Source organism: Podarcis raffonei, chromosome 1 (genome assembly GCF_027172205.1).
Source record: "Podarcis raffonei isolate rPodRaf1 chromosome 1, rPodRaf1.pri, whole genome shotgun sequence".
Lineage (NCBI taxonomy): Eukaryota > Metazoa > Chordata > Lepidosauria > Squamata > Lacertidae > Podarcis > Podarcis raffonei.
The window spans coordinates 23,700,098-23,716,039 of record NC_070602.1 but is presented as its reverse complement, the minus strand read 5'-3'; the positions used below and the strand labels follow the sequence as shown (position 1 = coordinate 23,716,039).

At 39.2% G+C, this 15,942-nt stretch overlaps 1 protein-coding gene across 9 annotated transcripts in view; it reads right to left on the bottom strand.

Moving 5' to 3' along the window:
- The window catches only part of EFCAB11 (EF-hand calcium binding domain 11), a 55,608-nt gene that overhangs the window by 37,557 nt on the left and 2,109 nt on the right, over window positions 1-15,942 (bottom strand). For 5 of the 9 annotated variants that reach the window (XM_053377290.1, XM_053377264.1, XM_053377324.1 and 2 more), the window contains exons 2-6: window positions 13,279-13,374; window positions 13,073-13,105; window positions 8,799-8,844; window positions 4,550-4,651; window positions 3,794-3,884 (exon numbers count right to left, since the gene is read on the bottom strand). In XM_053377290.1, coding sequence (XP_053233265.1) covers window positions 3,794-3,884; window positions 4,550-4,651; window positions 8,799-8,844; window positions 13,073-13,105; window positions 13,279-13,374 — 368 coding nt within the window. The remainder of the gene's footprint in view (window positions 1-3,793; window positions 3,885-4,549; window positions 4,652-8,798; window positions 8,845-13,072; window positions 13,106-13,278; window positions 13,375-15,942) is intronic. The other 4 variants (XM_053377298.1, XM_053377282.1, XM_053377316.1 and 1 more) reach the window with 4 other exon arrangements.

The following is a 15,942-nucleotide window of genomic DNA, read 5'->3' as shown; positions in this document are numbered from 1 at the left end:
TCGCATGAGCACATACATAAACACTCTCACTGGCTCATACAACCACCTGTGTCTTGACCCCAGCAGGCAACTATTGGATTTGTTTGTATAAGTGTGTTGTATATTCTTAAGTGCTCGGCATGTAATATACTATCTCTTAATGGCCTGTGCTCTGCACTTTAGTAGGGAATATTTTCTAACTAATGATACCCTTGAGAGTTTTTCCTGCATGTCAAAACTTTGCAACAACTGGAAATGCTTAGCAGGAATAGAAAGCAGCAACATTTAGCTGAGCACAGTTTATCGTGTCCCTTCTCAAGTCACTTGACTCATGAGATGCACACTGCTGGATTATTTTGTATGATTTTTATTTAATCTGTTCTAAAATCTGCCATATAAAACCTTACTTTTAAAAAGGGGTGCCAGTCCATGTACTATTATGTACTCACTATAACCACAAGTTCCTCAAATGATGAACTCAGGCTTATATCACCTGCATGTATTTTACTACCTTATCTGTCATATGGATGACAGTTAAAATAAAATCAAAATTGGAAACAGAACTGTTAGACCCCAAAACTAAGACTTTGTCAAGGATGTATAACTTGCTGTTGAAATGGAACACTCAGGATGAAACAGTGAAATCTGCTATGATTAAATGGGCACAAGATGTTGGACATAATATTATGATGGCTGACTGGGAACAGTTATGGACCACAGGTATGAAGTTCACGGCATGTAATGCCTTAAGAGAAAATATTATGAAAATGATATACAGGTAGTACATGACACCAGTCAAGCTTGTGAAAATGTATCATTTGCCCGATAATAAATGTTGGAAATGTAAAGAAATTGAAGGTACATTCTTTCACCTTTGGTGGACGTGCCCGAGGATTAAGGCTTTCTGGGAGATGATTTATAATGAAATAAAAAAGGTATTTAAATATACCTTTCTGAAGAAACCAGAGGCCTTTCTCCTGGGCATGGTTGGCCAATTGGTGCCAAAGAAGGATAGAACTTTCTTCATGTATGCTACAACAGCAGCAAGAATACTTATTGCAAAGTATTGGAAGACACAAGATCTACCCACCCTGGAAGAGTGGCAGATGAAGGTGATGGATTATATGGAACTGGCGGAAATGACTGGCAGAATCCAAGACCAGGGAGAAGAGTCGGTGGAAGAAGATTGGAAGAAATTTAAAGACTATTTACAGAAATACTGCAAAATTAATGAATGTTAGAATGATGTCGGAATGAAGTTAAGTGGTTTTAGCAGCAATGTTACAAAGGAGTATGTAAAAATGGATTGTTAACAGGTGAGAATGTAAAGTTATAATATATTAAGATAAAGGATTAAGATAAAAACAAAGAGGGAAAGGATTTGCTGAATTAATTAACTGAACTGGAATACAAAAAAGGGAGGTGTGAGGAGGTCAGGGAAACAAGTAAATGAAAGACAAGACATGGAAAGATTGATTTGCTTTTTGTTTTTATTTTTTTGTATTTTGTATTTTCTTTTTTTTCTTTCTTTTTCTTATTTTTGTAACCTTTTCTGAAACTTTAATAAATATCATTTAAAAAAATAAAAATAAAATAAATTGTATGCATTGCACTATGTCCTAATCCCTGCCCCCATCTCACATGGATGCCATTTTGAGGCACTTCTTAGGTTCTCATCTCATCTAGTTGGCTTCCAGGTTGATCCTTTTTTAATCTGAAAGCTGGGTAATTTGGGAGTGCTTTTTGCGGAGCCACCAACCAACTGCATCTGGCACTGTTGATCGGTTACGGCAATCTGGAGAGAGCTGCACCATGAGCCTGGGTTTGGACAATCAGGGACAAACCTTGGCTTCCTTTAGGACCACAGAGGAGCAAAGGAGCTGGAAGCTCCTCTCTGAGAACCCACATGCTCACGTAGCGCTGCTAAGACACAACCTGGTTTACTGTGTTGTCCAAGCAATGCCACTGGGACATTTTCATTGAGCTATATCACTATGACCCCAATACAGTGGTACCTCGGGTTACATACACTTCAGGTTACAGACTCCGCTAACCCAGAAATATTACCTTGGGTTAAGAACTTTGCTTCAGGATGAGAACAGAAATCGTGCTCCGGCGGCCCAGCAGCAGCAGGAGGCCCCCATTAGCTAAAGTGGTGCTTCAGGTTAAGAACAGTTTCAGGTTAAGTACGGACCTCTGGAACGAATTAAGTACTTAACCTGAGGTACCACTGTATCTCTTTCCTGGGCAATCACTGCCAATTTATACCCTTTAAGCATATATACAAAGTTTGCCCCAAATGTGCACCACTTTCTAGTTGCTTATAATTAACTGCATTGCCGTTTTAATGCCCATTCACCCAGTTAGGAGAGATCTTTTTGGAGCTCTTTGCAATACATTTTTGTTTGTCCCACCATGAGTAGTTTGATGTAAAATATATAAGATTACTTCATTTTATATAAATCTTCTGGATTATGGAATTACTTGGACATCTTTTATCCAGAGAACAGAAGGGACAACACACATTTAACATCATCTCTAAGCGAAAAAAACTTACAATTTTTGCAAATGTAAAAGTAGCCCATATAGTATAAGGTAAAGGATAGCAGCACCATATAGTATACTACTGTATGTGCCCTAAAAATGACTAATTTCCTTTTAAACCCTCGAATCAATGCTTGCAATTTTAAATACTACACAAACTCCTACATATATATTCATTCTCATCAAACAGTGGTTGCAATTTTTAGAAAAGGTATTAACAAGTAATAATAACAGTCACTTCCCTGGTGGTCTAGTGGTTAGGATTCAGAGCTCTCAACAAGTAATAATAACATGTGTCACAAGTACTGCATGAGATGTGTATTCCAATGCAGCTCCCACTGATAGCAATGCAGTGTGAATAGAAGGCAAGGTGCTCTGGGGTGCATAATATCTATTATTTGTTTGTTTACATCACACTATATTGCTTTTCTGCCAATGCACTCAAGGTGCATATACTGAATGCCAAGACTGTTGAATGCTCTTCCAGGAGAGGTTCAGCAGGCTTTGTCATTCCTAATGTTCAGGTGTCTTTGGAGAATTTTCTGTATCGACAGACCTATTCAGTGGTTTCAGCTTTTAAGATAAACCAGGCATTTTAATGATCAGACTGTATTGTTTTTAATGGCATTTTATCTCATTTGTAAATATTTTTGTACACTATCCTAAGATTTTGTCTGAAGGGCAGTCGAAAAAATATTTTTTATAAATAAATGCCACTTGTCCCTTAGATGCAGCCAGGTAGAATAGCTGCTAATGGACAGAGTTCTCCTGCTACCATATGATCCTGGCTGACCATTAAGATGCACTGTGCTCAGAATGCCTGTACCGTCTGAAGCGGAGTAGGGCTTTCTCAGTCATGGTGCCTTGTCTTTGGAACTCCGTCTCCATTCTCAGCTAAGCAGCTGCTCAGCCTTGCTGACCTTTTAATTCTCTTTGGCATTTTATGCAATCTGATTCTGCTGATTTTACTATTTGTTGCCGAGATTGTTTTACTATTAACGGCATTTGCTTTACATGGTAATTTTTCTCCTTTGTTTTATTGTTTTCAAATATTACTAGCTGCCCTGAGCTCTTTGACAGAGGACGGGGCTATAGGAGCTGTGTGCAGGTCTCCCATTCTGTGTGACTGTGCTGTGCGGAGAGAAGAGGAAACATGGCTCTGCTTTCCCCTAAGTAGATCCTTTTGCTTGTAGACACAAGGCCTGCAGTGGTTTGGACTGAACCATGTCTGCAGTTTAGAAACACAACCAAATGATTCTGTTCATCTTACCTGAATGCTTCAACTACAGTCCTCTCTGGCAGCTTTGGGGCCACAACACTGAAAGCTTTTCTGAAATCTTCTAAAGACAAATATCCTCTACCTTGATAAAGGGGAGGAGAAAGTATATGAGGAAAGACATTTAAATATTTAGAAGAGTAGTGAATCTATAAATCAGGATTAAGACAGATTTAAAGCCTGGAACCAAGGGCTCCCTAAGAGTGTGAATCACTCTTATTATTTTTTTAAAGGACGTGACGTCTCAAGTGCACGTAAGTTTAGAGGCAATTTAGTTCCAGACCTGGTTATTGTGTTTGGGTTTAATAACTAAATAATACCAGGAAATACAAGAACCTGTATTTTCTTGAGCTCTTCTTGTTCATAAATAGCTAGTGTGGTATTGCACTTTAAAGGGTCAGACAAAGATTGAGGATAACCTAACTCAAACCACCTCTTGGTTATGAAGCTCTTGGATGATGTTGGGCCTGCCAGTATCTGCCATACAGCCGTACCTGGATTTTCAAACAGCTTAGTTCTCAAACGTTTTGGCTTTCGAATGCTGCAAACCCAGAAGTGACTGTTCCTGCTTCCTGCAGCCAATCAGAAGCCGCACATTGGTTTCCGAACGTTTTAGAAGTCGACGGACTTCCAGAACAGATTCTGCTCAACCTCCAAGGTATGACTGTACTTGCTTCACAGGCTTGTTGTGAGGATAACAGTGATGGAAAACAATAAGACTTGCGGAATTAATATGAAAGCAAAACTTACATTGCCTGTCAAAAGCAGTGAATAGCTGCCTTACTTCGCTTTGGTAAAAATGTGCAGCCTTCTTTGTACTCATAAGATTTAGAAATTCTTCAAGTGATACACCTAGAAAAACAAGAAATTTGGGATATGTCAAATGCTTATCATTATTCCTCCCAAAATTATTTGCAACACAAGCAGCATAGCACTTTTGGAATGAATGCTTATTCAGAAGGAGGGATCACTATTTACTCCCCAGTCAGTGTGCACAGGATTGCAGTCTTACCCTGCAATCCTATACATGTCTACTCAAAAGTAAGTACCATGTAGCAAACTCTCCAATAAGTGGGAGGACTGCAATCTTAATATGTTAAGTAAAAGAACAATTCTTGAAATAGGGTTTTTATATTACTACAGTTCACTTCTCTTCTACTGCACAAATAATGAGGCTTAAACATATTTACACAGTATATTCTGTTGATTTCAATGGGACTTACAGGTATGTATGTAGCTATAGGATTGCAGCCTAAAACAGAGTTATAATGCTACTGCTTATAAGAATCTAATCCCTTATACTGCTTATAAGAATCTGGTGGGAAACTAGTTGGGTATAAGCAGAAAGAGAGAAACCAGTGGGCTATAACAGGTGGCTGTTAGTATACAGAAGTTATGATTTTAAGCTGCTATACTGAACTATGTGTGACATAAATAGAAAGGATCTTATTTTTTTTAGTACCTCCTGTGATACTCCATTACAACTGATTCTGTGTTCTGCTCTGTTGATGTGTAAAAATGGGCACTGAACTAAACAACTTGGAATTGATTTGAAGTTATTCTGCCAATGATACAATTTAAAATGCAAAGTCAGAATTCTCTATTTTCTTTCGTATTTTTTTTAAGTCAACAGAAAAATCTGATTGTGTATTTTCTTTTTAACCCCGTGTTTTTTCCTCTAGACAGGGAGAACAGGTACAGCTGTGGTCTTGTCAAAATCAAGAACACAGTTAATGAGCACAGATAGATAATAGGGCCAGTTCAAATGTCACAATAAATCATGGGTCACTGTGAGAGAGATAAGTTGCAGCAAGCCCTGGGCTCATGCACATCTCCCTCTGTGAGGAGATTCAACATTTTTTGCTTCCATTTTTTATTAAACACAATTTAGTGTTATGTCCAACCCCTCAACTGTGGTTTGATTTATTTATTTATTTATTTATTTATATTAAATTTACATACCACCTTTCCTATGAGGAACACAGGGCAGTTAGTTAACTATAGTTTGTTAAACGAAGCTAGTTTTATAACTCATGATTTGAAGTCAACTTATTTCAAATAAACTGTATATAAAATGAATAGGTTTGTTGGGTTCAGACATTAATTTTTAAAAGTGAAAGCTTCTGAACTCATCCTTGCAGCCATGCTGGAGGGGAAAAAGGGAGCATACAAGCCCAAACCTTATTGCTCCTCACTCCCGTCATGATTTATTCAGATAACATGGAGCACTTGTGTATGGTAAAGGTTACACAAGTATGGTGGTTAAGTCCAGTCAAAGGCGACTATGGGGTTGCGGCGCTCATCTCGCTTTTCAGGCCGAGGGAGCCGGTGTTTGTCCATAGCCAGCATGACTAAACCGCTTCTGATGCAACGGAACACCATGACGGAAACCAGAGCGCATGGAAACACCTTCCCACTGAAGCGGTGCCTATTTATCTACTTGTACTGGTGTGCTTTTGAACTACTAGGTTGGCAGGAGCTGGGACAGAGCAACAGAAGCTCACCCCATTGCGGGGATTCAAACCGCCAACCTTCTGATCAGGAAGCCCAAGATGATCAGTGGTTTAGACCACAGCACCACCCGCTACTCCAACATCTACAGCTCAACGAAACAGAATCTCAATATTAAATAATGTAAGAACTACAGGATTCATTCCCATATCATATCATTTACACAGGTAGGAGCACCACCCTTACCTGCTACCCTATGAACTGCTTATCTGAATGTTGTTTTCACAATTCACTTATGGAAACATTATGGGTAATATTCAATTGTGGCATTCTTCTTGTGCAATTCACTTGCACAAATGGGACTTATCTTTTCTTCTCCTCACCCCTGCAGACTTCCATGCACCTTACAAAATCTGTTTCAGAGGGTTGGGGATGCTGTCTATTTCAAGGATTGTAAGACCACACTGTCTTCAACTATCAGGTTCTGTTTATGATGTGCAATTTTTTAATAGCAGGGAATGCCTAAACATACTGCATTTGCCTGCCTGAATATCCAATTTCATTAATGCACATTGGTTTACATTATGAAGTGACCCATGCTTAACAGACACTCATCTCCCAATATGTATTCATTGGAGCATTAGATAAAGTTAAATTCTCCAGGCCACCAGCTTGCGTTTTAGTCTTATGAATGTAATATAGGGCTTAAAATGCTATGCACATAGGCCTTCTGTGCTGGTTACACACTTAGCAGATGAGAAGTGTGAAATTCTACTCTATTTCCTTTCATTCTAGGTTTCTTATGTTGTATCTTATATTGTTCATCTGACTATTTATAAATGTTTGTGCACACAAACGCACACACACTGTTAGGCTACTGTGTTCATCTCTTGCCTGCGAGTTTCCCATAGGTGTTTGGTTGGCTTGAGTGGTAAACAGGGAGCTGGACTAGATTGGTCTGTGGTCTGCTCCAGTTAGGGCTCTTCTTACATCGTCAGTTTAGCAGCTTAAAGGATTCACGTAATTCTTAAGTCACATCTACACAGGGGCTTTCAGAACTGATTTGGGGATATAGGAAACACAGGACAATTCAAAATAATGTGCGTGTAATTTCACAATACATCTAGAAGGCTCACAGAAATCAGAACACAGGATTATCCATGCCTACTGAAGAGAAACTGCATTGGCACATCATAAGATAATCCTGAGCTAGGCTGTCACTATGATCAATGCAAGGCATTCTGTCTTGCAAGCAACAAGCCCCCTTGCAAAATCTTCCAACAAACACTTAGGTCTGGAGGTGAGATCACACATAACTTCTCGTCTCAAAAATGCCGAGTCACAGAGGAACCTTAAGCAGCATATGGTTTTCATACATTTTTCATGAAAGATTTTGTTTGGTTTAGTAAAAGTATCTTACACCAATGTGTGTTCATTTGAACTGAAGTTTCCATTCAAGTTCAGATTCAGTTTCTCATCTTTCATCAAAGATGTTGTTAGGAATAAGATGACTGACTTCCAAGCAGAAACGGAAGGTGTGAAATGGAAGCTGGAGTGAGGAATGCCACTCAGGTACATCACGGCAGTGAAGGAAGAATGTCAGATTAAAGTCCCTTACAAATATAAACATATATTTCTGTAAGCTGAAGGACTGCTTTTGTTTTATTTTAAAAAAACAACCTTGCTCCAAGGCAACCGGAGGGGAAATGGATTAAATCTTCTTTATAACCCCTCTCGTAAAAGGCACTTTTAAACACTATTTCTGCTGTGATAAGTACAAAGTTTAATATACATTCTTTTATAATTCTTGCCTTTTCTTTGTCTGAGTAAGCGAACCCTTTCTGGAGCATGTGAAAGAGCCTTATACCTAGTCAGGTCATTGGTCCATCTAGCTCAGGATTAAATTGATTGGCAGCAAACCTTCAGGGTTTCAGACACCAGTCCTACCTGAAGACTGAACCTGGAACATTTTGCCCTGTCCCTTTCCTCTTGCTTCCTCTCTATTTTCCTTGATATCAGCCTAGATCCCATCTTCCCTTCCCTTCCTTCTAGATAGTGAGTTTTTATATTCTGTTTTAATCAGACTTAGCTGTCTTTCTGTCACTATTGTTTCAAGAATTTATTGTTGTTTTCATCTTTATTATGTTAGCAGCTCTGAGAGGTTTTGCTTAAATAGGATAGAAATTTCTTAAATAAATAATACGTACTATGAAATATAAGTGTGACTATGATCCAGTTTCCCATTCCCTTGTGACTTGAAACTGGAGCTCCTTACTTTCACCTCTACACCACAATAAGGGGTGGGGGGTGGGGAGTGCTGTAGAGAAGATCACTTCTCCAGTTCCACTGAGCTGGGCAGCATTCAATCTGTAGTTTAGCTCAATATTGTACACCAAAAGTGAACCTGAATGCATATTTTTCAATATATTATTTCTCACCAATTTAGTAATTAAATCTATTCCATACTTATTTTCTAACTCTGTCATGTTTGAGCTCTTATCGCTAGTTAAAAAGAGAGTGAAGATCAAAATATGATTCTTGTACATACCAGATTGATTTTGCTTCACAGAAGCCATGACTGAATCCACTTCCACCTAGAATAGACAAAAGTGACACCATCAAGAAATGACTCAGTACATTTCTTTCAACTCATTGTTTCATTTGCTACATGTACATAAGCCAGTTCTGCAAAACCGCTATCACAGTCTTACCCCACAATTACCTTCAGTTCAGCTGTTTACTTCAGATGTCAGAAAATGAAAGGCATGATCCATTTCTCTGAACTCCCATTAAGTTGAGATTGTAAACCAAACGGGCAGTGCACATGTTGGAGAGGAGCATGGGGTTTTTAATGCTTTAATTGTGAAATCAAAAAAGCATTCCAACATGGGGTTACAAGTTACAAGCTGGCAGGTAACTACGAGACGTGGATAAGCTTAGCTAATATATTGATTCAACAGTTGGCATGCCCCTCTGCTCTCCTTTTCAAGAGCAGGGTGGGCAGGACTATTTGTGCAGGTTGTGTCCCAAGTCTCTGGAATGCACAAGCAAATGGGCACTCCACCACAGAGGCTAGACCAGGCATAGGCAAACTCGACCCTTCAGATGTTTTGGGACTACAACCCCCATCATCCCTGACCACTGGTCCTATTAGCTAGGGATGATGGGAGTTGTAGTCCCAAAAACATCTGGAGGACCGAGTTTGCCTATGCCTGGGCTAGACAGTCATGGTTTGCCTACACTACCACTTCCACATCCTTGGAGAATGAATTAGTGAAGACAACTTGCCATTGGACTTATTCTTAGAGGACTCCATTGAAGGAGAGGGTTCTTCGCTGACAAGGGAGGGCACTGGAGCTATCTTGGTAGCTCGTAACATAGCATTTGAGGTGTCCACTATCAAAGAGATGGGCCATTCCTAACAGACTAATAGACCTGTCCCTAGAACCCAGACTTCTTGCTCAACTGGGACCTTCCTCTGGATGTAACTCCTTTTGGTGTCCCAAATTCTCATTCCCCATCTCACTAGGGACTTCCTCTGGGTCAGCCGCTTCCAACTCTCCAAGCTCCTTCCATTCCGCCTCCTCATCTGACCACGCTGTCCACGACGTCTCCATGAGATTCATGACAGCATATTAATGACGAGTCCCAGCAGTCAATCCTTTCAGCTGTGAGGGGATTGCCCAATTACAGCTTAAAGAACCATGGGAGAAGGTGAGTGGAATTGCTTTTAGAGGAAGCATACTCTTAGGCCCACATTGAGTCTAATGCTCCCCTTCCCTCATTGGCCCATGCTAAATACAATGCCATTCCAAATGTGTATGCCAACTGCATTGAAGGCAAGATTGCTCACAACGGATGCACAACTTAATAAAACAACAGAATTTCTTTTGTGGATATGTGCATTTTAGCTTGCAGGAAGGTCAAGCTATGACCACGCCAGAACAAATAAAAATATTTTTTAGAATTGGGACCTGCAGAGCTGGGGTTGGGGGGTTGGGGAGGAGAAAACAAGTGGGAAATTTTGCTGTGCAAGTGGATTTCAAGTGTGCAAGTAGGCAGACATCATTGGATGCCATTCGTTATGTTTTGACTGATAAACCTTATAGTTTAACCAGGTTAAGAATGAAGAGAACGATAGAAGTAAATGAAAAGGGAAGCTAGGGTTGCATAGCGTATCAATTATCAAATAAATTCCACATCATTCATTGTCGACCTGCATTGCAATTAGGTCATTCCAAAAATATGGATGCTCTGAGAGAAATTGATGTACAGATGGGTCTTCATTTACAAAAGAAATAACTCCTATATAATTTTGAACGGAACACGTCTATAACATTATACTTTTGAAAGGGAAACAAATGCCAAAATGTATCTAAAAATTTAAGATCAGTTTCTCCTACCATTATTTGCTTTCCATACAAATCAGGCTATTTATTACAGGCTTTAATGATGGCAACATGTCTAGCATCTTTCTCCATAGAAAGAAAGCAATATGACTATGTGAAAGTAAAATATAATTTCATTAATGGTCTTATTTTGAACCAGTAGCTGGACTGTAATCTAGAAGCCATTTACTCTATTAGAATTTGCAGAACAAATATGGAGCAAATAGACTGTAGACTACAGACATAAAGTACAATCCTAAACATATTTACTCAGAAGCAAATCCAACTGTGCTCAGTAAAGCTTTCTCACAGATTAGAGAACAGGTAAGTGCAGCCTCAGAATTTCTAATAAAGTCACTGAAAAATATCATAGATCAGCTACTTTCCAAATCACTATGGAAAGCATTAACAGCGACATCTCATGGTCACAAAAGGTATTACTTTGATGCACATCTTTATACATGGTAATATGAAACAAAAATCTGTTAAAACTTCATTAGGCAAATCTTTTCAAGGCTGGAAATCAATAAGCAATGTCATCCTAAGCATGTCTACTCAGAAGTAAACCCCAATGAGTTCAACAGCACTTATTTCTCAGTTAAGGCTGAAACCCTATGTATTCCTTTTCAACTTAATGAGACTTACTTCTGAGCAGACTTGTACAGCATTGTGCTGTTAATTGTCCTCGGGACTGAAGAAACAGGCTGAATTTAGTGGCAAGCCATATTTTAGCATTACACCCTAACTGGACAAACCACGGCTTACAGAGTCTAAGATCATGAACAGCAGCTGAACTAGGCTTGCAATCCTTGTTTGCTGCTAATCCAGATGTTGAGGGGAAATCAGAGGAGAACAAGGGGAGAAGGAGGGAAGGTGTAAGCATAAGGCTTGTTCACTTAGCACCAAGCTGTGGTTTGTCATTATGTCTCAATTGACACAGTAGTTAGGAAGATCTAACTTTAAAAACAAGTGTGCCTTGACTTAGCTCCTGTTGTCACTTGCGCAACATACTGGTTGTGAATGCAATGTTCATCTGAAATGCTTATTTTCATTTACTTATTTAACCTTTCAATAGCAGTTTCTAATTTTAATTCCCAATCTACTTGTGCATATGTTTTTGAGATATGGTAGGATTCTATTTAGCTATTTTGCATAATTGACTGAGATGTGGAGCAACATTTGTTTGTTTAAGCAACTTTGAAGTTTAGAAGGTCAAGCCGGCTACACATTCTATTGAGAAATATCTGCTTTGATGTAGAAACAGTAGATAAAGATATATGAGTGAATTACACCATGCAACACTGATTTCCGAAGAACAAAGAAAAGCAGCTTCTATTGGCAAAATAGCTGAGGCAGGCCTGCCCCATCTCAGAAACTGGAATAACCAAGGTTAGCTTTTATTTTAGCTCAAATAGAGAAACAGCCAAGTTAGCATCCCTACACTGGGTGGCTCAGTTTCGGTTATAAGGAATCCATACAACTATGTGTTTTGTAAAAAAAAAATTGAGGAAGTTTACCGTATTTTTCGCCCTATAACACGCACCCGATCATAACACGCACATAGTTTTTAGAGGAGGAAAATCCGTAGGCATGCCACCCATAGGCATTCCCTCCATAGCACGCACAGACATTTCCCCTTACTTTTTAGGAGGAAAAAAGTGAGTGTTATGGTGCAAAAAATACGGTAATTTTAAACTGAATAAAACAGTATAGCAGACTGGAATTGTGAACAGGAGCACTCCACGCTGCAGCATTTTGTTGCTGATCTGCTCTGTCCATCATAGGTAAAGGTAAAGAGACCCCTCACCATTAGGTCCAGTCGTGACCGACTCTGGGGTTGCGGTGATCATCTCGCTTTATTGGCCAAGGGAGCCGGCGTACAGCTTCCGGGTCATGTGGCCAGCATGACTAAGCCGCTTCTGGCGAACCAGAGCAGTGCACGGAAACGCCGTTTACCTTCCCGCCGGAGCGGTACCTATTTATCTACTTGCACTTTGACGTGCTTTCGAACTGCTAGGTTGGCAGGAGCAGGGACCGAACAACGGAAGCTCACCCCGTCACGGGGATTCAAACCGCCAACCTTCTGATCGGCAAGTCCTAGGCTCTGTGGTTTAACCCACAGCGCCACCCGTGCTGTGATGGACATTACACTTGCAAAATCTCAGGGATACTTTATGAAGCTAGAAACAAGTGATATCTATGATGATTCTGGAGGATGCACCCACTGACTTCTATTGGGCTGGGGTGCTGTGCTTTAAGGGACTCTCCTTTAATAATAATATCATAATAATTTTATTATTTGTACCCCACCCATCTGACTAGGTTGCCCCAGCCACACTGGGTGGCTTCCAACATATAAAAACATAATAAAACATTACACCTTAAAATAAGAGACATTTGTGTCAATTACAGGTACTTAAATACAAGAACTCACAATGGAGGTAAGGCCAACATTCACTGCCATTTCCTGCAATTTGAGAGAGAAAAAACACCCCAGTACTTTGAAGACTTTTCGTAATTCAAGAAACATAAACTATAGGATATTTATCTGATTATTTTATGTTATATATATTATTTTATTTTAGGGTGCTTAATGAATATGCCAATCCTCAAGACAGGGTGGAAGAAAATAAACTTTACCTTTGAGGGCTTATAGCCAAACAGCATCACTACAGCCACCTTGTAGTCCTCTCTGTTTAAATATCCTTTGTGGTCTTCATCACATGCCTCAAATGCCTAAAGACAACAAGGTAATTAATGATTTTAAAACAAGAATTTCTTGAAGTATGTTTGGCAAAAAGAAAATGAGTAATCAAGTTTGATCACATTTCTGTCTAATCTTGGATTAGAATTCACTGCCCAGCTCTAGTTTGGTGTGTTTTAAAAGCCTGTGATCCTTAAAGTTTGATTTAGAATTATTCATTTTAATGACTCATGCCAGCAAAAATTAGATATTTTATTTTAAATGTGGATTTGAAAGCTTTTATTATTTCTAGATGTGATGTTTTCATTAAAGTGATATATATCTCTTCAATTAAATTTTTTTTAAAAAAAAGCCCAAGCTTCTTACGCCACCACAATAAAACAGTAAAAGGGGATAAAGGTACAACACTGTTCTAGGGACCCAGAGATTATAATATTTTGCCCTTAAAATCACTGATATTACTTAGATAATTTATATTCTGGGTAGCTCAGTTGATTATAGTGTAGTGCTGATAACACCAAGGTTGCAGGTTTGATCTCCATGTGGGTCAGCTGCATATACCCTGCAATGAAGGAAGTTAGACTAGATGATCCTCAGAGTCTCTTCCAATTCAATGATTCTAAGATAAACTGTTTCACTTTTTAGAGAGAAAAAAAACTCTCTAAGTGGTTAACGAGTTGAAATAAAATTAAATAAAAATCAGAAAATAACAAAACACGTTATAAAAATTCATCAGGTAAAAACAACAAAATAAGCAGCTGAACAGGTTTACTGTCCTAAACATCAAAAAAGGCCCAAGTCAACAAATGGCTTTTGTTGCCCCCCACCCCCCCGCCAGCTGTTGTTCAGCAGTGGCACCTTCTTACTATTTTTGCCAAACACCTTACAGGCTCCCGATAGTTAAATATAATGAATTTAGGATCTAGAAAAGATTGCCAAAGGGTGGTGGTGGGGAACCTACAACAAAGATCCAGTTTTACAGCATCTCAGTTCCCCCCCCGTCACAACAACTGCTGACTTGACTTTTTAACAACCACTAAAATGTCCATCAAAGAGTAACGAAAATGCTGTCAAAAGCAATCTTGAGTTAGATAACAGCAAGACTGCAGAGATACCAGCAGTTGAGAAATATTCTAATGTACTCTGAATGCTTGTGAAAGATAAAATGCTGAGAGAGACTAAGAATGAATCAACTAACCAGATTTCTCATTAAACACTTGGACCAGTGAATAGAAATCTCTGCTTGTTGACTTTATTATTTGTTACAACCTCATGCAGGAACATGCTTATGAAGTAACCCAAACAGAAATGAAAAATGGCAGATTGCCTACTGATTATCAATAGAAGCACTTGGTGGAGAAAACTGTTAATGAAATGCATGAGCAAATTATCAGGTCCTGAAAACACACCAGGACTACTTTAGACTTTTTGGATAAACACACAAAGGAGCAACTAATAGCTTTCGAAATTTTAACACCTAGATACAATCTTTTAATACAGCAGAGATGAGAAACTCTCAAACAGCAGGTGAGCAAGAAGCAATTCTCACATCCTGGACACCCACACAGCAGAAAGACAACTAGTTCTAAATGTTCACAGAAATCCTAGCACTGGTATGAGGTGAATGTGCAAAACAAAAAATAAACTTTCTAACTGTAGTAATAGTTAAACAAAGGATAAACTGCTCAGAAAAACTGCCATATTTCTTGGCACAGCATTTTTTTTAAGGTGGTGGGACAAATATCTCTTCCCAGAGTATTATAATGTGTGTTCAATTCTGTAATCCTAAGCATACTTATTAGGAGTAAAGCCCAACTGAACACAGTAAGTGTTATCTCTGAGTAAACGTGCATAGGATTACTCCACAGGTCAAAAAAAATCCTAATAGGAATGCAATTCTATTCTTAATCCCAATGTTGATGGTGGCAGCCATAGATCTCTCTTTATTATAGGTAGCAGCTGTGTCCAGGTGAGCAGTAAGGTATTACCAGTAGTTCTGCTGGTGCTAACAAACAAAAAGCCCCCAAATTGTTGTTCTGCTGGTGGGGCACCAGTGGCTTTGAATATACAGGATCCAATGCTCTACTAATCCTCCAAGGGGCTCTGCTTATTCTTTTTTGTTTTGTGAAATTCCCTACGGGAGTTTGCCATTAAAAGGCCATCACCATACTGATTATAGAATCACAGAGTTGGAAGGGACCCTGAGGATCATCTTGTCCAATCCTCTGCAACGCAGGAATATGCAGCTGTCCCTAACAGGGACCAAATCTACAGCCTTGGCATTATCAGCAGTACACTCTAATCAACTTTCTCACTCACACAGCCTGGCTTGTTAGCATAAGCTAAATCCAGGGTTTTCCAGCACAGTTTAATCAAACCTTGATTCGTTCTAACTTTTAATAATTCTAAGAATTATGGGCAACTTGCACCCACAAACCCAAGACTTATAACAATAGTGTGCAAACTTCAATAATTCTTCATCAGGCTACAGATGGTAAACAAAGTGTGAGGGGATGGGGTGGGGTGGAACTGGCTGATGGTGATCTCATGATTTTGCATCTGGTAAGAGTACAAGAGTAGAGGGACGCGGGTGGCGCTGT